This window comes from Halictus rubicundus, chromosome 18 (assembly GCF_050948215.1).
Source record: "Halictus rubicundus isolate RS-2024b chromosome 18, iyHalRubi1_principal, whole genome shotgun sequence".
NCBI classification, from domain to species: Eukaryota; Metazoa; Arthropoda; class Insecta; order Hymenoptera; family Halictidae; genus Halictus; species Halictus rubicundus.
In genome coordinates, this window is record NC_135166.1 from 516,625 (window position 1) to 536,126 (window position 19,502).

The window sequence follows — 19,502 nt, forward strand, 5'->3', positions numbered from 1 at the left end:
GCGTAGAACAAGTTCCAGTGTGGTGGATCGCAGGGTTCGAGGTTCCAGCGAAGAGGGGATTGTTCCGAGACGCGCACGTGAGATCATGCCTGTAAAAACGACCGCCGCGGGCTGACGTCGGGCTGACCGAGGCTGGCTGCTTGATCCGTCTCCGCGGAAACGTTCCAACGATCTGTTGACACCGAGAACGCTGACTAAGTCTCGACAGAGAGGCGGACGAGAGACCCGAAGAGATCCCTCTTCCAGCCCGTGGATAGCGGACCTTGATCCCGTTTCGAAGTCGCTCGAATCCTCTCCAGATTTTCAGGACTGTATCTCCGCGCGGTTGCCTCCAAGTAGTCACGGTTTCTGCAAGGACGTTCGTGCTTCTAGTGGTCTCTGTGGGGATCCATAGATCGCGACGAGTGGCGCCGGGAAGCAAACGACCAGCGGCGGATCGAGACTCCTCCTCCTCCTCGGGGTACCGATCGAAGAGTTCAACGAATCCGGTTCAAACGATCCGACGGTCGCGACAATGTAAACTCGACTTGGACCCGCGATACAGGCAACAGATACGCGGCGACGTTTCCGACGCTCGCCGTTCGAGAAGCGGCTGGTACCCCCGGTACAGTTGCCGAACTCTGCGATAGATCCGCGAGTGTGTGCGTCTTCTCTGCGTGTGGATTACGGCTGGCGGCACACGACCGAGCTCCAATGAATGACCCGCTAGAGGTGATCAAAGGTTCGATTGATGCTCGGCCGAGCCTCGGGACTTCGGTGAACAGTGTTTTCCGGCCTGGCGCGATGGCAACGTGCTCGAGATAAGGATTCACCGAGCGTTGTGCTTGCTCTGGTACATGTCAGTGTGTGGACGGTGCGTCGTCATCCAGTGAAGAGGATGTGAATCGCTTCGGTACCAAAGTGAACGCGCCATCAAACAATTGCGGACATGGCTTTGAGGTGGCAGGCGAGGCTCTCCATTGCTGCCATACTCTTCATGTGCACCGAAGGTAATTATACGAGCGAGCGTTTTCACGATTTACCGCGTGCCAACGGGCAGGGGTACGTACGGGCTACCATGTGGAAAAGGTACGCTTGGAAAGCCTGATCGAAGCTTACCGAAATCTCCGCTGAGGAAGCTGGTAAAGGTTTCTTGAAGTCTTGTCATTTTGATTGGGCAACACCTTCCGATCAATTTTAGTACTCGCTAGTGCAAAGAAATTGTAAAACACTTGGCAATGACGAAACAAATTAATTTTCCTTGCGTGACGCAGAAACTCGGTTTCGTCGCATACGTATGACGCTGTCAGCGAACGTGTTAATCAATTGCTGTTTAATTTAAGGGTTTCGGGGGTACGTTGTACGGAATTTGTTCACACAACCTAATTATTCAACCAAGCTCGTGCCAACAGGAAGAAATTCATCAACGAAATAAGGCCACTGCGTAGTATGAGAACGGAATCAGAGCGATGAATGACGAGTGGGATTGTACGCGATTTTTTACAGGACTAAGAATACTTTCCTCGGAAAACTAGATTAGATTGTTTGCAACTTTGGATGTATAATCCCGATCTGATCGGTGAGAGAGGGAAAATATTATTCTCGACTTATTCAAATTATCAGAAGAGCAAAAAGCACTTTCGTTTAACTTCTGTTTCTTACAATGGACAATACGTATTTTGCATAAAGATCCGCAGTCTAGTTATAATAATTAGCGAGGCTCGACCGGTGTAGATGTCGGCGATTCACACGGACTGGCGACAGCAAACGAATTCACGAAAACAACGAAGCGTTCGAGGGAAAGTCCATGGCATTGGTCGCACGCGGAATGGCCGGCTCTGCGCTGGGTGAACGTCTCGAGTCTTGAACTCAAGGTGTACCGTCAAGCAGAGGGAATGACCGATTAGGTTGGCGGTCGCACCGAGTCTGGCCCCGAATCCTCGGTTGACGCGACAGACGGGCCCCGCTCGGAGTTATTCGATCGAAAACGTAGCAGCTATCGAGCGGCAAAATGGTACAGCTAATGGAATTACCGGCGTGCATGCGTGCGTGCGACGCGAATTTATCGTATGCATTATTCATAAGTCGGTCGCCTGTGGCCCCTACCTCGGGAATGATACACGGGTGTGCGGGCGGAGGCGATTGATGCAGAGAAAGAGAGAAAGAGAGAAAGAGAGCGAGAGAGCGGCAGGAGAGAGGAAATGGTTTTTCTTTCCGCCGTGAAAATCGACACGGTGCTAGTCCGCTACACGAAGGCCTGTTACCTGTTAACTGTTTTCAATGATATCAGGTTGCGTGTCCTATCGTTTTACCTCCGACTGTCCAAATTTCTCCGTGCCGTCTTCTTGTGGGCATTTCGAGACATTTCGTCCGTCGAAGCGGTTAGTACCGACGTCGTAAACTAATTACCGAGCTCTCGCGCGTTAGAACGCCGCGAAAATGAAACGCGCCCGCCCGTCTCCGACGCCGATGCTTGTCGTCGTCGTCGTCCTCGTCGTCGTCGTCGTCGTCGGGGGACGATGCTACGTACACCGCGACTTTACACCTCGTTTACGCCATTGTCGTTCTGGGCGAACAACTTTGGCAATTTCGTTCGACACTACACACGCCGGGGGCCGACTTTGTTCGCGGCCTCCAAGTTTGCTCCGGTAAATTAAACGCTTGTCTCGGGACCGCGCGGAACTTCCGCCGGATCCGAAGATCGCAGATACTTGTTCACCGACCGGGGAAAACTCGATCGTTTCGGCCAGCGTTAATCTATCGGCCGATACCGTTCGTTTCTCGCAGCGACGCGCCGGATATTTCAACTCGCGAATGAACGCGGGTTCACTGTGTCGGGTGTTTGCAATCTTCTGGTGCAGTTGGAAAGGGGATGACAATTTGTTCCAGCAAGAAGTTCTTCGTTTTCGTGAAACAGCGGCTTTCTAGAAGTCCGAGACGACGATGAAAAATATCGAAAAGTCTGAATCACCGATAAATCAAGATAACGCCAGTGACATCGTCAGTCATCGTCCCTGAATATTTAACGAGTAATCTTCGCGGAAACCCGAGCGCGTGAAGCGCCAGTATAACTATTGCAGGGTAATTAGAAATGATCGAACGATCCCAATGAATTTTAGCGTAATTGAGGCTCAGCCATGAACATTTCGCACGAGTTCCAAGGAGCCTCGATGAAGCGAGAAAACTGCGAAGTTATTTGTAACGCGTCGGCTTTTAATGTGTCCAAAATGGTGGGAATTAAGCCGCGCACATAGTCCAGGTATGGAACGACTCCTCGGAGAATACCAAGTTTTCTCGAACGTACTCGAGTTTGCCCGCTTCTCCCGTTCCGCTATGTCGGACGATTCCTACCGTTCCAGAGTACTATCGTCGCGTCGTCGCTCTGTCTTTTCAGCGCGGAACCGATTTTTCTAATCGGTCTCTAAAGGGGTGATTATCGCGGTGCGTTTATTCAAAGGATACGCGCTCGAACGTTGAAAGTAATGACCTCTGTTGCGGCTGCCACCGAAACTGCGACCCACTGACACAATTGCTATTTTTATCGGCGAAAATTACTCGGACCGATCGCGACGACTCTTCCGTTTGATTAATCCCGCCGTTTTATGGAGGACGGATCGTCAGAACCGGCGGCGATTAGGCCGTTCCCGCGGCGCCATTAAATTCAAAACCCGTCGGATACGGGTCAAACGGCCGACCCGACTTACAATTAATTACGAAATATTATTTCACCGGGGGCTCGCGTGTTAATTACGGCCGCTTGTCTCATTTACATTCGCAGGCGGCCGAGCTCGGCCCGCGAACCTGCCAGCGATACCCGACGGACGTCATCGGGGTCACTTCGTTGAATCGTAGACACCGCGATATTATGTTGCCACGACGACACGCCGGTTAAATTTATGCTAATGGCCGTTGTAAAATCCGCGCGTTTTATGCATGTCGTTGCATCCGCAAGCGCCACGCTAACCGATTCGAAACATTCCCGGTGGACACCTACGGGGATCGCGATAGTATCGAGCCAACTTTCGGACCGTTTTTGAACTTGGTTCGACATACGATCATTCGTGACAGAATTCGAACAGCAAAACGAACGTTTTGCAAAAAGACGACGACGCGCAAAACTATATCCGTGAATTGGTCGGAAGCGTCCAATTTCCCCCGTGTCCGGAGAACAGGCTGGTGTCTTTTTTCAATTCGGATGGAAATTACAGTCGGCGCAATTCTCAAATTTCCCCGGCGCTTGGTAGCAACATACAAGTGCAAATTGGAAGGTTCGACCAGTAGGATTCGTTGATAGTTTCGTGTTACCGAAACGATTGAAATTCTGCCAACGACCGGCTGTGGGCATTTGCGGGATCGTTAATGCCGCGATTATTCATCCTTAACGATCGCGGGAAAATTTAAATATTCGCTCGATACGAGGATTCGCCACTTTTTCCTGCCCATGCCACCCGAGCGGTAAGGTTAACCCTTGGCGCGCCAAAACAAGTTTCATGAAAAAAAATAATCAATAACGAACAAGTTCTGTTATCGGATTAGTATTGTCTCACCGACACGAACCTAGGCAAATGTTTGCCCAAATGTCGTACACATGTCGCACATGTCGAGACGTTGTTGTACAAACAAATTTAACCCTTTGCGGTCGAGAATTGTAAAGGGTTTTCCAATAAGAGCCACCGAATGTTTTTAGGATGTGTTTGTCGTGTGGTAACATATTTCCGATATTGGTAGCGACATGTGTCATCTGTAGGTCATGACAATTTCAGTCATGGAAGCAGAACAGACAGCAGAACATTTCATTATTTCGATTTTTTTTTTTTTGTACACCAAGAATCCGCAAAGCAACCACCGAGAAGCTGAAAATGTCAAAATTATTTCTTTCGGTGTGGCGATTTTCAGCGTCGGTTTGGAGTCGTTATTCGAGTGCCAAGGGTTGAAACCGACTAATGTTGTTTGCGTGAGAACCGTGGAGTTTCGTAGGGTGACCTCCTCGCTGTTTCTTTCCGTCCGTGAGCCACTGCCATCCCCGAGCGAGCGCGGAACTTTTGGGAATCTTATCTTATTGCCTCGCTTCGTCGCCGCCGAGTTTCGTAGGTTTCGGTGCACGCTATCGAACTCGGCCGACGGAGGCGGAACCACCGTGATTCCTTTATCTGGATGATAAATTGGACTATCCCTTTCCCGTCCCTCGGATTCCCAGGATGGGAGGAGAAGGACGATCGCGGCTTTCCTCTCGCATCAGATCGAACTGTTATAATTCCCTCCGTTATGTAGTTAGTTTGCTCGACGCTCTACAAGATTGTAAAGCAAATGCGATTAACCGGTTAGTCTTTGCAGGCACGTGTTAACTAGAAGAGGATTAATCGGTAGACGATGCGTTCGTTGCTAGTTCCGATGTGCACCCGGGCTTGCTTGCCCTCTATGTACGCTAACAAATGGCTGTGCCTCGGGTACGTAACTTCAAGTTGCGTTCACAACTTCGGTTGCCGCGAAAAGCTTGACATTCTTAATCCTTTTCAAGGAATACTTAAAGAGAATGTAAGAAAATGGATTTTTTCAAAGTTGAAGACCAGAACGCTCACTTCAACCGTGTACGACAGGAGTTTTCGCAGCCGTAGATCTGCCATCGCATAAAATATTCCTTGTCTGACCTGGCCGTTCCGAAAGACCCAGTTCTTTCTGTAATCGCGGCGATACGGTCGCGAGTCCTGACAACTAACAGAGGCAATGATAAAAGTGCGCATTCTTTCGCCAGCGTAATTCCCGTTCAAAATAACGGTCCGCTCGTTTCGCCGGGGGGACTCCGAGCGCGCATTGTCCACGGAGGAGGTAAATCTACGGTGAGGAATGATTTTCATTCGTCCGCTTGAGCGTGGAGCTAAGAGGGGAAAAAAGGTCATTACGGGGATTAGCGAAATGGAAACGGGCCGGGGCTTCGTTTCACTTTCCCGACTCGTCGGGACAAAAACGTCGAAACCCGTTACCACCGGTATCATCCTCCTCCTTCCCCCGCCGAATTGTATTATTTTGTCTCCCCCTTTCCCCCGCGGACCATGAGGTTTCCCGTTTCTTTCGTCGAGAACGACGCTCGCTATCGGACAACAAAATCGACTGTGAGAAAAAAAAACGCGGAGAAGCGAGGAGGAGACAGCCGCGAAATGGTAATCACCTGAACGGAATAAAACGATCCCGTTCCGGTCGTAACGAGCGCGGTAACTCGCGCGCCGCACAGCGACTTAATTATGTCGTAAGTCCATTGCGAGAGGAAAGTTCGGGGACGAAAAACGTGCGCCGCGACTCGGCGACTCGGCGACTCGGCACGGCTCGGCTCGGCGCGGCTCGGCTCGGCGGGGCGCCGGAAACTTTCTCGTCGCGAGTCCGGCCCCATTATCGTCGTTAATTTCCTACTTGTCGTCGGCTCGTCGGGAAATTTCACGTGTTCGACAGCCGGATCCCTTGCGACTATATTATTTTAAAATAAACTTTAGATGGCGGCGAGCGCGCCCGCTCCAGCTGCTCCCCGTCGATCCCGGAAAGTTCGCCGGGGCAGAAACTGGGTTTCCCGCAGAACCGCTTTATCCCGCCCCCTGCGCCCTCTCTCTCTCTCTCTCTCTCTCTCTCTCTCTCTCTCTCTCTCTGTCTCACCCTCTCACCTTGCTCTCCTCTCCCGAAACGAAACCCGGAAAGTATGACGAACCTTGAAATAACTTTTAGCAATAATAAAACGACGCTTCCCTAGCCGGAGAGAGTTTGTCCCGAGTTGCAGCACTCCGTAGCCTCGGGCGCGGCTCGTTATCGGGCCGGATCTCTCCTTTCGGTCCTCTCCCGTCTTACAGCCCGGAGCTAGCGGGACAGGCGAATGAGAATAAAGTGCCCGGTAATTATTTTCACGCCCCGCGAGTTTCCCGAGATGCCGTTTATCGTTTTCGACCTCCGGGCAACGGCCGGGCTTTCGATACCCGGGAGCACTGCTCTTCCCGACGCGGGAACGCGCGCTGGTCCCGCGCTACGTGCACCAGGCCCGAGAGAACCAACCATAATTTCACAGAAATCGTGTCGAGACTTTTGCAATGAATTACGTAGCAATTGGAATAGAAACGCTATACTGAATTTGTTTTCTCCGGATCCCAAACTTTGGAAATTGAAAACTATGTCTCGTTGGCGTGCAACACATCGAACATTTAAAAGCTTGCAGCGTGCACAGGCGGCTGGAGATGCAAGCCCATTCGAGGCCGAGGCGGCAAATCACTTGGAACTCCAGCATCATGACCCGTGCGCGCGTGGTACAGCCACGCGGGATCCACGAGGCCTGTTACTTGAAAACCCTCGTCGAGAGTAGGAAACATTAAGTTCCGGCGTGTTTTAATTACGAGCCTAAGCGCGAGTACCCTCGACCCGTTTACACGCGGAAGAGAGAGAGAGAGAGCCTGCGCCAGAGCCTCGTGCCTGCATTTCCGTGTCACGTGACGAGTAACGATAAACTCTCCAAATCATGGCCGTGCCATTATTTCGTGACGAGGCCCACTTGTCCCATAATGGATACGGAAGTGTCGTCGGCGCATTTTCACGGCAGACACGGGAGGATCGACCTTTGCCGACTGGATTTACGCGAGATGGAGAGCGACGGATGAAAAGAAAAAGAGGGAGAGAGAGGGAGAGGCTGGAAAGGGAAAGAGAGAGAGAGAGAGAAAAATAGAGGAGCTGACACGGTCGGTCGACGGTGGAAGGGGGTAAATAGGGTGTACGCGCGGGAAAGAAAGATGGAGGTAGGTTTCGAGCCTTAATTAATTGCTATTATCTCCTGCTACTACCCTCGGCAGCCTCTCCCCTTTTGCTCCCTTTTGACCCCAGCTGCCGTGTCTTCGGCTCCTTTGCTTTTCTTTTTGCCGTCGAGCCGAGGAAAGAGGGACTCGACGCCGCGCCGCGCCGCGCCGCGCCGGTCAACTCGCTTCGAAGAAACGGAGCAATGAAATCTGATCCGTGATCGTTAACTGGTCTAATAGGGGTCGATACGGTGCAGCTTATGCGCCGATAAATTGCAAGGACGTGCTGCATCCGCATCCTCTCCCTCCCCGAAATCGGTCTCTCTCACTCTGACGCGTTCGGTTCTGCCAGCACAGAGCCCCAACGATACGGCGATTTATCGTTCGCAGGGATTTTTCACACGACGCATATTAGCCTCCTCGCTGGCCGTGATTACGATCCGAGCCATTCATTACCACGGCACCCCCATTAGCCCCGTTATTGTCCGCGTATTTTCAATAATGACTCACTCCGATGGAATTCGACGCGGCGCGCCGCCGTGTTCGACGAATCCCGACCTCGGTGACCGGGTCGATTTTTTTTTTGTCCGGGAACTCGGCCGACAGTTATCGAACTGCTATGCCCCGACGAGTATTGCACGTCGCTTGTTAACAAATCAATCGACGGCGTTCAATTTCCGCCGGCGAGAACAAATGTCTCTCTTCCTCTCCGCTCCGTCGCATCGCGCCAGTCCCGTAATTCTGTCATTAGTCTGAGCGGAAGAATTGTAACGACGATTCGCTCGAAATGATCGATAACGCCGTGCTTTTTTAAATCAGTCGTGGCCCATGCCGACCCGGCCCGGCCTGGCTCGGCCCGACTTGTTTATTCGTTGTCGCTATAATTGCCCCGGCGAGCGGAACTTTCGGCCGCGCAACGAGACAAATATCGCGGCTAGAACGCCGCGCGCGCGCGCGCCGACACAATTGTTCGGCCAAATAAATTACAAAAGCCGGGCCGGCTCGTTGTTATTCAAATGTTCCAGTTGATTTTTCGCTTTTCACCCCTGCGAAACCGACGGATTTAATTTACCTTTCCTGCGAACTATTCGGGCTTTTATTATTGTGTAAATGTAATCCGAAAACGGTCTCGCGCTTGCGTTCGCGCAATGTTTTGTTTGGACTATTTGAAAGTGACATAAATCGCATAGATATCAATTTACTGTCTTTCTTGGACCCGGACCACCGTGCCGCAGTTCTCCGACGGTTCGCAAAATTGAAATGAGGTTAGCGTTTATCTGAAATTTCTCGGGTGCGCGCTTTCGTTCAGCGGGACAGTCGTTTAGTGGGAGCGTAGCTCGTTGACTTTCATTGAACGCATAACCGTTTTAGAGACGCGAGCGGCCCAGTTATGATAACTCCGACTAACGCTATCCCGGCTACACGCATCCACCATCTCGCGGATTCTTCGCTTTTTCTCCGCGGAGATGCTTTCCTTTGTGCGTGCATGCCCCGGTCGTAATTAGCATAAATTGTTAGCGAGGAGAAAATCCTTCCCGATCTCCTGCGGTGTGAAACCCTAGCTACCGCGGCACGTACCTGAACCCCATGGGTTTAGAAAAATTGCCGGAACCTCGGCCCGAAGACGTGCGAACTGGGAGTTTAATGGGGTGGAATTGTTTCACTTAGATTTAATAGGTGCTTTCGGAACGCTATTTTGCAAATAATTTCATTCCGAGGGGATCGTGGCGGCACTTTATTATGTTGCAGCGTAGTTTCCCAAACCTCGTATGTTCCTCGAATAAAAGTTCATTTTCTCGTTACCATTGTCAGTTACTTTCCCCATTTACTCCTGTCTATTACTCTGTGCTGGAATCAATTCTTGGAACAGAAACACCTGGGATCGCAAACTTTGAAAATTTGAGGGAGCATCGCCGCATAGCGTTTCTTTGAGCCAGGAAATCCAGGCCGAAACGAATTTGAACGAAACCATTATCGCGGGTCTAACGAGCGCGCGGTCGGTCGGAGGCTCGATCGTATCGCGGCCTCGTTTAAAAATTGAAACAAGCGAGCGGAAGTTATCGCGGCGGCGCGTATATCAATATTCCCGTCGTTTTGCTTGCGTCTTGTTCCCATCCACAAATCATCCGTGGGGCGGCGGAGCTTGAAAGTTATGCGGGCAGGCCACGTACGCGTACGCGCCGGCTATTTATTTCCCGCAATCTGCGAGTCGACGCGAAAAAATATCGCACAGTTTCGTCCAGCTCGGAGACAAATCTCTGACGCGGTCACGCGACCGCCCCCGCGCGATTAAATTACATTGCCTATTTGAAAGATAAGGAGCCAGCCGCTTTATCGAACTTATTTATCGAACCGCGCCGGGGGCTTTAGCCGCTCGAGACTCGAAACTCGATTCTGCTTTCTACCGCGCGCTCCGCTGCCGTCCATTTAATTCTCTGATTTACACTAAATACGCACGTGAGCCCCGGATAGTTAACTGCCGCTCTGAAAAGAACAGCTTGTATTCATTTCTCTTTATCTTTCTCTTTCTCGCCGCGCCAGCTCGTTCCCGATTAGCTCCGCGAATTCCTTTATTACTCGGATTAATTCGCCACTTCCTGGGAAAATTTCTCGCCGGGAAGTCGGACAGACCTTATTCGAGTCCGCGTAACTGTAGTGGCGAGGGGCGAGAGGGGAGCAGAGATTAATCGACCTCCGACTTTTTCTTCGCGACCCTATAACAATGTAGTTTCGGCCGGTTTCATTCAGCTCCGCGTCATGTACTTCGCGTGTACCGCCATGGATCAGATTTTACGTCGACTGCAAATGAGCTCTGCATGCTGAGCTCATTGCTATCACTCGATCTTCCGCGAAATGGTAATACACTGTTACAGATAGCGCCAGTCGTCGGATTTACCGGCGCCCGTTGGGCACGAACGTTGTCGATGAATTGTTACGTTTTATTTCACGCGCCTCCGCCGCCATTGTTCATTTCCTGAACAATCTGGGTGCAAGTGACGATAAAATACTTACCAACGTTCAAGTGAAAATCAACGTTCTTTTCGCCATGTTCAGTTATTCGGTTCTCGTTCAGTTATTTATTTACACGGGATCCAGCGCGGCCGTGTTAAACAAGTACACGGGATTACTGGCAGAGAGGATTCGAGCACTTAACGGTGTCCAGAAACAGCCAACGTGTGGGTATTCGCCCGAGGATCGCAGGAGGGTTAACTCAATTTAGCATTACCCGGAAGACCCAAGGTGCGAGTGCTCGAAATAAGATCATAACTCTCAGGTAAATGATCTTTCAACGCTCGGCCAGAGGTCGTTCTCCCGGAGGTCCAGAGTGATCTAAATATTCAGATCACCGACCGAAGCCGGAAACTTCTCTCCTCCTCGGTCTCTCCCTCTCTCCCTCTCTCTCTCTCTCTCTCTCTCTCTCTCTCTCTCTCTCTCTCTCTCTCTCTCTCTTTCACTCACTCCATTCCCCTCCGCAGGGTCTTTCTGTTTAGAAATTGCGGCGAGATACATAGGGGTAGGAACACGGTGGCACAGCCCGGAGTCCCTTAAATACCTTAATCTGAAACGCCAATGCGATCCTCGTGCAAATCCCCTGGGCCAAGGTGCGGCAATAACGTCGTCGGATCGGGGATTCCACTTGAAAGTAATTCCGACCTCTGACACGCGCTGCCGGGGAGCCAGACACCGCGAAGATTATTCCAGGATCGCTGTCGAAGGCGGGGAAAGAATGTGTCTGCGCGCGGCTGACTGAATTAATTATCGTAACCGCTGATCGTTCTTTTAGCTGCTCGCGAAAATCACCAGGTCGTTTTCCTGCAATTTTCAGGATAAATTCGACGAGCGATACAAAGTTCGAGGAGACGCTGATTAGAATCGGAAAACGGCCGGATGGCTGGCGCATTTCTCTCAACTACATAGAACTCGCTGTCGCGGTGGCAGCAAAAGTTTAAACAGCAGGCGCAAGACACAAGAACGGAACACGGTGGGCGGTTAACCAACACACGAGACTCGTCTGCTCGTCGGTGTACTCTCGAGCAAGATGCGCCCGAATCTGAGACGGAATCGCGCCAAGTTAATTCAGCAAACTTAAGATTCGAGCAAATAGATCCACGTTCGCGTCGATCGGGTGCACGTTCTCGACCGCCGTTGCAACATGGAGCAACCGCGACGCAAAGAAACTCCCGTATCGGCGAGAACGTACCGGCAACGACCGTCTTCGTGTTCCGTACCGTCTCTATCGGCGTCGCACTTCATGATACTGCCATAACCGCAGCCGTTGCAATATCTATCCGCGCTCCGCGTCGACAGTTCCCCGGGGCGCGGCTTTCTTTTCGGCTAACGACCGGATCCGGCTTCCTGCGAATTCCCAGACATCCCGCGAAATTGAATGGAATATTCTACCGCCCCACGTTCGTTCAAGTAGTCGTCGTTAACGTAATTTCGCATTCGCGGATTTTATTTAGAGATTGGCTGCAGATGGAAAAAGGAAAGTCGGGGCGAATGGGAAGACCATTTTTCCTGCTAGTTTACTCCTTTGCGAATTCCACGGCGCACAGTACAAACACGATTCTCTAAATGAAAGTTGGTTCTTTCGAATATTCAAAAGTAATGTTCAAAAAGGGAAACTTGAATTGCACGAAAAATCCCATTTTCTGGTTAGTTTGCTCGTTTAAAAACGTAATGGCACACCTAAATTTATGCAAGAAATGTGTGATTAAACCGCGCCCCTTTGCTTTGAAAAGTAATGGTAAAACATTGACAGAAGCATTCTTTGTCAAAAAAATGAATAAAAACGTCCGAAAGAGTAGTGAAAAAGAATTGATTAAAGAGCGTAAGAAACATCTAATTAAGTCCCGTATCTCGTCGTCTGCTTTTTGCAAAGTAAACAGAAAAAAGAAAAAATGTTTGCATTGTCGGGCAGAAATTGCAAAAAGGTGACGGGTCCGAGCGAGCATTTTCGCATAGTTTTTCTCGGCGTTTAGCCCCGTCAGTTGCAAAACACAAAACGTGTCGCGGCGATGTAGGAAATTTACAAGTAAGATGTGACACAGATTGGCCGGTTGACTCTATCAAGTCCGTTGTCCGGCCAAGCGCTGATAACATCCCTTCCCCCGAGTCCCGTGTGATGAATAGGGGAATTTCTTCTCCGTCGGTGTCCTCTCCAGCATCCCAGCTCGACTTTTTCCTCTAATTAAACTGCTCGAATGCCCAGCCAGCCCTGCGAAAGAGGGCACGCGTCTTTTGTCCAATGTTTGCGACACAATAAAATACAATTGCGTCGGGACACTGGAAAAATGGAACGCTTGGAAACCCCGCACAACCCAAATACCGCCGAGCGACAATTAGCGTCTGTTTAAATTAACATTTTATCCGGCGATCACGAGTTAATGCGTTATACGTGTACGCCATCGCGCGTCAACGATTTCTCTTATACCTTCTTCTAAATCATATCCGCGTGAAAATCATGCAGCTCGGAATGCGACACAGAATATCGTCGAGCATATTCACATCTAACCACATGGAAACAGAGATTATTTTGCGTTCCTGTTTCGTTGATAGCGTTAAAACAATGCCAATCAATAGCGGAATAGTAATAGGATCACAGAGAAATCCCCAAAGCATTGTCACAAAGACAAAGCGTCTCTGTTACGTCAGTTTCTATTGGCCCTCCGCGGTTTTAATTCTAAAATTACCGTGTACGCGTTGAAATAATGCTCGACACTGATCACTGCAATCGCGGAACTTCATCATAAAAGGAAGAAGCTAATACCCTCGAGGAATACGTGCTCTATCTCACCTGACCGAGAACGGATGGGGTGTAATTTTTCGCACGGTTGCTCGCGCATAAGTCATTGAAAATTGTCATCGGAATTTATCACGGTAGGCCGCCGGAGTAATTTTATTTCCGCAGGGATTCGTCGTTACTTTCCATTATCCACGATTTACTGGCGATAAGGAATGCTAACCGCGTTCAATCATCCCGCAATTACGACGACCGTTCTGCGACGCTGGCGTCCCGACGCCGTTCTCTCCGATTCCGAACTCCTTTTTTTTCTCATGCCAAGTGTAACACGAAAAGTTCAAAACGCACATTTCTATAAAAATTCGCAACCTATTCCAAATTTGATATCGTTCGAATTGCGTATTAAGAACACGGAACAGGATCACTTTGCTCATTATAAATATTATTTCTCGGATCTCCCTCGCCGATACACGTATCCGCTCTTGTATTCGCCGAACCGAGTTCCCTGCTTAGATATTCGAAGCGGATCACAAACACCAGCCATTTGAATAAACGAATATCTATTCAGACTGTGCCGCCCGCGGTGAGATTCTTCGATACCCCGAAAGGAGGATTCCCGAAAACGTTCGAAAACAATTTCACGAGATCAGCAAGCCCCTTTTGCCAGTCGCCGATAATCCGACCAGTTATCCTCCCTTGAATCCATGATCGCGAGAGGTGGGATTTTGGTTTTCAAGGCTGTTTCCTATACGAATTTTGTAGGAATTTTTTTCTGAGATAATGTTAGACCTTTTGCGTTGAAAGTTACGTTATCAAGAAATTACAATTTATTCCTACTTAAACACGGACACGATGGCTCTTCTATGTAAAAGCTGCGTACAATTTACGTGGGTCTTAACAGGATTCTATAAGTTACCTCGCTCGGGTAGGCCAGAACATTATATAGCTATCACATGTCTATAAATATTGATGAACTTCTAAAGTAAGGTCAGCTTACCACGAGTCTTCAGAGATAAATGGAAATGCGGTGGGTAAATTGTGCGTGCCTTGAGGAGAGTCTGCGTTCTTTGTCGTGACCCCGATTTTATCAAATGGGATTCTGCGGCCACGTTGCTTCTCCAGACAGTCATTTAAGATGTCGACTTACGTTGTTGAAATCTATAGTTTATGTTTCGAAGCACCGGTTTCAAAATTGTTGCGGAAGGCGAATTGCAGCAGGTAAAGATCGACGAAGAATTTAATTGCGCTCGGAACGCCGCGCGCTTTCCGCGTTTCGCAAGATGATCAAATGGCAGGGTTTAAAGGTCGAGACGCGAGATCCGCCGTCTATCGGACAAGGCTGTGGCAAGGTTGGGCGACGCAATATGTTGCCGAGGTGGTTGCCGGGAAGTCGATACAAGCGAACCAAGAGTAGACAGACGGTGGAGTTCCGGAGGAACCAAAGAGCACTCGCCGGAATGCGGGGAAAAGCTCGTTATAAGCTCTCGGGGCTTAGTCGCAGCTACAGAATTAATTAAACCGTGCCCCGTGGTAAAGCCCATAAAATATCTGGAGGTGTCACCCTACTAGGCGCGCGACGGATTTATTATATTGCTATTCTCCTGATCGCTAGCCCTGTTTAAATAACGCAGTCGCCGCGGCGGTAATGGCGCTCAGGCAGAGAAAAGCAATTAACGGCGCGAACTTCTTGCTGCTTATAATCCCCGGCTCCTTGTACGGAGTTTCTACAGTCGAGCAGACGCAAATTAAGACTCCCGTCTTTGCGGGATGCGTATGGATCTGTACAGCAGATCTTTTGTCCTTACACTTGCTTTTTTGATTAACCTGTCATTTGATTTTGAACGAATAGACATTGATTTTTCCGCGAGAACGCCGAGAATTACTTGCTACGGGCAATAATTCCCCGTGCGATTTCGCGACAGCCATTCCTCTTATCCGCGTAGCAGGATAACGTTTTCTCGACGCTTGCAGCGCGATTGAAAAAGTAGCTAGCGCGGCGGTGCACGCCGGGAAATTACCATAGTTGTAACATCGAGCGGAGGAGTGGGGGTCATGTATATTTATAACGGTCTCGCGACTGCATACGCATATCCAGGGGACACGAGTGTATCGGAGTTTCTTTCATGCCGGTGATGGATTACGAGAAAAACAACGGAGGACGATACACACGGATAGGCCCCCACGGCGCAGCGCGACACAGCGCGACGCGTCGTCGTCGTAGTCGTCGAGGGCTTTCCCATGGCGCTCGGAGCAGCTCTCAGCTTCGCCATTCTCTACCTAATTCACTCTTAAGCCGAAGTGTAATGAGCTCTGATCTAATCTAATTCCGTCCAATCTCCTTCTGGCTATAGTTACGGCCCCGCGGCTATTATGGTTCTCCTGCGGAGAGAGCAGTGAGCTATAGGCACTTTGTATGCGCTTTCCTATTGAGAACGGTCCGGCCTCTATTCTTGCCGTCCGCGTCCTCCAACAACTTATTTAACTAGATACGCTTAAGGGTCCTCTTTACCTTCACCCGTTCTTTCAAGAATTCTTCTTCCTCCCTCTTGCACGGTAACCCGGGAACCGAGAGATCAACGACGCGACACTATCTGCCTAGGGAGACATCAAAGGAGAAGCACGCTTTTATGCGAACCCGTCGCGTGTAATTGGCTATTCACGGTGTAACACGGTAAATTCGTTCGCCGTTTAATAAAGGAGAGGCGCCACGGTTACTTTTCCGCGATGATTAATGCCGCGCGTATCGCCTCTGAATTTTTAGTCGACCTCTATTGGCCGAGCCAACACCCGCGACCGCGGTGCTCGATACAGAGAACGGCCCCGGCCATAACGATTACCATGCAAATAGCGAAATAAAGGAACATTAATATTCGCCGGCTGTGATAATGTAAGGGTTACAATTCACCCGATCGGACCTCTGCGGCCGTTTCGCATGGCGCTCCTGTGTTTTCATGAACACACCAGCCGCAACGCAGGAACAGAACCGCGAAATTTAGTGACTAATTCGGACTCGAAATTCTGCTCGCGTCGTGCTCGTCTCATTGCTAAATATTATCAGCGAATATGCATTGCCGATATTGCTCGTCGCGGTTAATCGGTACTCGAACCCTTCACGCGCCTCTTGCAGCCGGTGAGATTTTAATATGTGCTTTACTTTTACGTTTAGAGTACGATGAAACCTCCATTGTCCGAAGTAAACGGGAAAACATCGAGAACGTTAGAACAGTTATTCTTTCATAATGGTAGAGATAATTTTGTCACTGATTCAGATGTCAGAGATCGATAGTTAATCGGGAACCGAGCAGAGCGCACAGCGCATTAAAAGAGTTTCATTAGGGGCGCAAATACTTGGCAGCAGCTCTCTCGAGTAGTCGGCAAATATTTAAAAGGATCGTTCGACGAGTGTTTAGCCGCGCCGCGTTCGCGAAACGCATCATTGCACGTCGGCCCGCGGAGAATCGAGGTTTCCACGCACGAGGAATTACGCCGTGTCGCTGCGTTCCATTTTTCCAACGTGCACTGTTAAGACGGTCGTGTTCCGATGTCCGTGGGAAAGAGAGATAAAGCAGAGCACAGCCGTGGCTAGAGCGATTTCATGCGCGAAGAAGAAAAAAGAAGTCAACAGGCGAGCAAGAAGAAAAAAGAAAGGGAAAACGGAGAAGAACGAGAGTGTAAAAGATAGCGGAGGGAGAACAAATGGAGCAAGACAGATACAGGGTGCGATAAGCCGAGAGAAATGGGGGAGGGAGACCGAGGGAAAGAGAGAGAGATTGGTGGCCGATAGGTACATAGAGATCAATAGATAGTCTTGCGACACAGAATCGCGATCCGGTACACTCTGCTAAAACAATATTGTGAATTCGGTTCAAATAGAACCGTCGCGATTTAAAACATTTCAATGGAATAGAACGCTATGTTGCATTTAGCTTCGGGATTCAGCCGCGCAAAATCAACACTCGCGGACAGCCGAAACTGTTAGTCTCATCTGGGCAAATTCGTGTTGACGGATATCCAATTAGTTCTACAGAAGTTAATGAACTTTACCCTTACTATACCACTGAAAAATTCTGTAGAACACTAGAACGAAAAATAGAATAGAATATCTAAGATACGAATAAAATAGTACATGTTATTTATCTTTTGGACTTTCCGTAATCTGTCAGAACGGCGGCTCAACTCCTTGTAAGTATCATAATGGCGTTTCCGGGGGAACAATCGAGATCCTTCCCTTTCGTCTACAGATAGGACAAACTTTTTGACATGTGGGGCCGGAGATTAAAAAACTTTCTTGAATGCAGCGGAAAGAGGTCAAAACGCTTCGACTTCGGGCTCGAAAACCAGCTCCTTAGCCAGATGGCTAGACAAACAGAAACGGGAATGAGGATCCAATGCGCCCAGGGTCGTTACCAAAGAACCACTGTCCCGAATTCCCCGGTGGCCTCGGCATTTATACACCAGACGGAACAGAGTCAAAGTGATTCGCTTGCTTAGGAGTACGAACGGACGTCGTATATACCCTTAGCTTCTCGCGTAGCGTCTTCAGGAATCGATACCCGTAGGAGAAAATCTCGGAAAGAGAGGGAAAGAGGGGAGGGTTGAATAGAATGGAAAAACTGAGAAAGAAAGAAGGGGGAAGTTTTAGCGAATAGTCGAGGGAATACTTTGAAAAACAACTACTTCGATCTCTGATCGGTGAACTCGTTTGAAATGTTACAGACACGCTGAGCTTAGGGGATCGAGCGATGGACAACATGGATCGACACCAGAGCCAGAGTCGGCCGCGGAATCAGCTGTTGGTCGACGCGACGGGGCTCAAGTCGAAGGCAGAGCCGACGTTCGACTACACACAGAACACGAACGTGACGGCGCTGATCGGGAAGGCAGCCTATCTCACGTGTAGAGTTCGGAATCTGGGCGACAAGACTGTAAGATTATTTCGCCGTCGTCGTTCCCCCGGTTGATCGAGTCGCGCGAGAAAAGAATTTCCACGTCATCTCGATCGAACGTTCGGGAGCTACCGTCGAACCTTTCCCGTCATGTCAGAATTCGTTCGCGAGCTATTCGCCCCGCGAGATTGCACATGACGGTTGAATGCCTCGGCGAAATGCTACCGGGATGCCCTCCCCCTTCTCCGAAACTTTCTGTTACTCCTCCATGGGATTCCCGACGAATTTGCGGCGGTAAGGTAATTACGCGAAGGAACGCGGTATACTCTTGGCCCCGACTCGAGAGGAAATCCGGGCCTCGTAAAGACCTTAGGAAAAGCGATTTGCAGGAAATAATCGAGTTGCCTGGTCTCGATTGGACGTTAATCGACCTTCAAGGCAACTGGAAACTCAATTTTATGGTAGCTCGCGGTCCCGACGTTACAGCTATTGGTCGATCGAAAGTAATCGGGTATGGCGGTGTACACGCGGTACTCGAATTATGACTTCGTGACCACCGTTTCGGATTATTGCATCGCTGTCCCGCGAATCCCGGCTGCATTGGAGTTCGATTTTTGGAGCGAAAACACCTCGTGCCTTCCCTGTGGACCCTCCTGCCCTACAAATGCCCTCGACTCGCGGAGGTGTTACTTCATTCGGAAACACCGTCCCCATAATTAAATTTTGTCATTTTTTTATTTCAAAATCTTTGGTCGATAATAAAAATACCGGTGGTTCCCGACGGGACGCTGGTGATCTCGATTCGTTGGAAAAAGTAGTCCACAGCGTCCCGAGCGAAACCATGTCAGATAATTAGCTCGTTTCTCCGCGACGTCGATTCGATTCCGGTGGAATAAAGTTTCCGGAAATCTTCACCTTACAGCATCCAAACACGCGAGCCCCAGTCGATTCGCAGACAAATTTCCGTTCGAGAAGCTTCGGCCCTTCCTTCTAGAGACTTCTCGAACTGGAAGAACTTCTTCCCGAAGTTGGTAATTACAGACTAGAATGGGGAAGACATTGTCGTTCGACGGTAATCGACCAAAGGTCGGAATTTCTCGTGATAACGGTTCGCGTTGCAGAAAATCCCGAAAT

General features: G+C 49.7%; 1 protein-coding gene across 1 annotated transcript in view; it reads left to right on the forward strand.

Annotated features, from left to right (window-relative positions):
* The first annotated feature begins 364 nt into the window (after window positions 1-364).
* Window positions 365-19,502, forward strand: part of LOC143362844 (zwei Ig domain protein zig-8) — a 31,538-nt gene continuing 12,400 nt past the window's right edge. Inside the window, exons 1-2 of the mRNA XM_076803325.1 lie at window positions 365-989; window positions 18,199-18,407. Of these exons, the coding sequence (XP_076659440.1) occupies window positions 929-989; window positions 18,199-18,407 (270 nt within the window). The 5' untranslated portion in view covers window positions 365-928. The remainder of the gene's footprint in view (window positions 990-18,198; window positions 18,408-19,502) is intronic.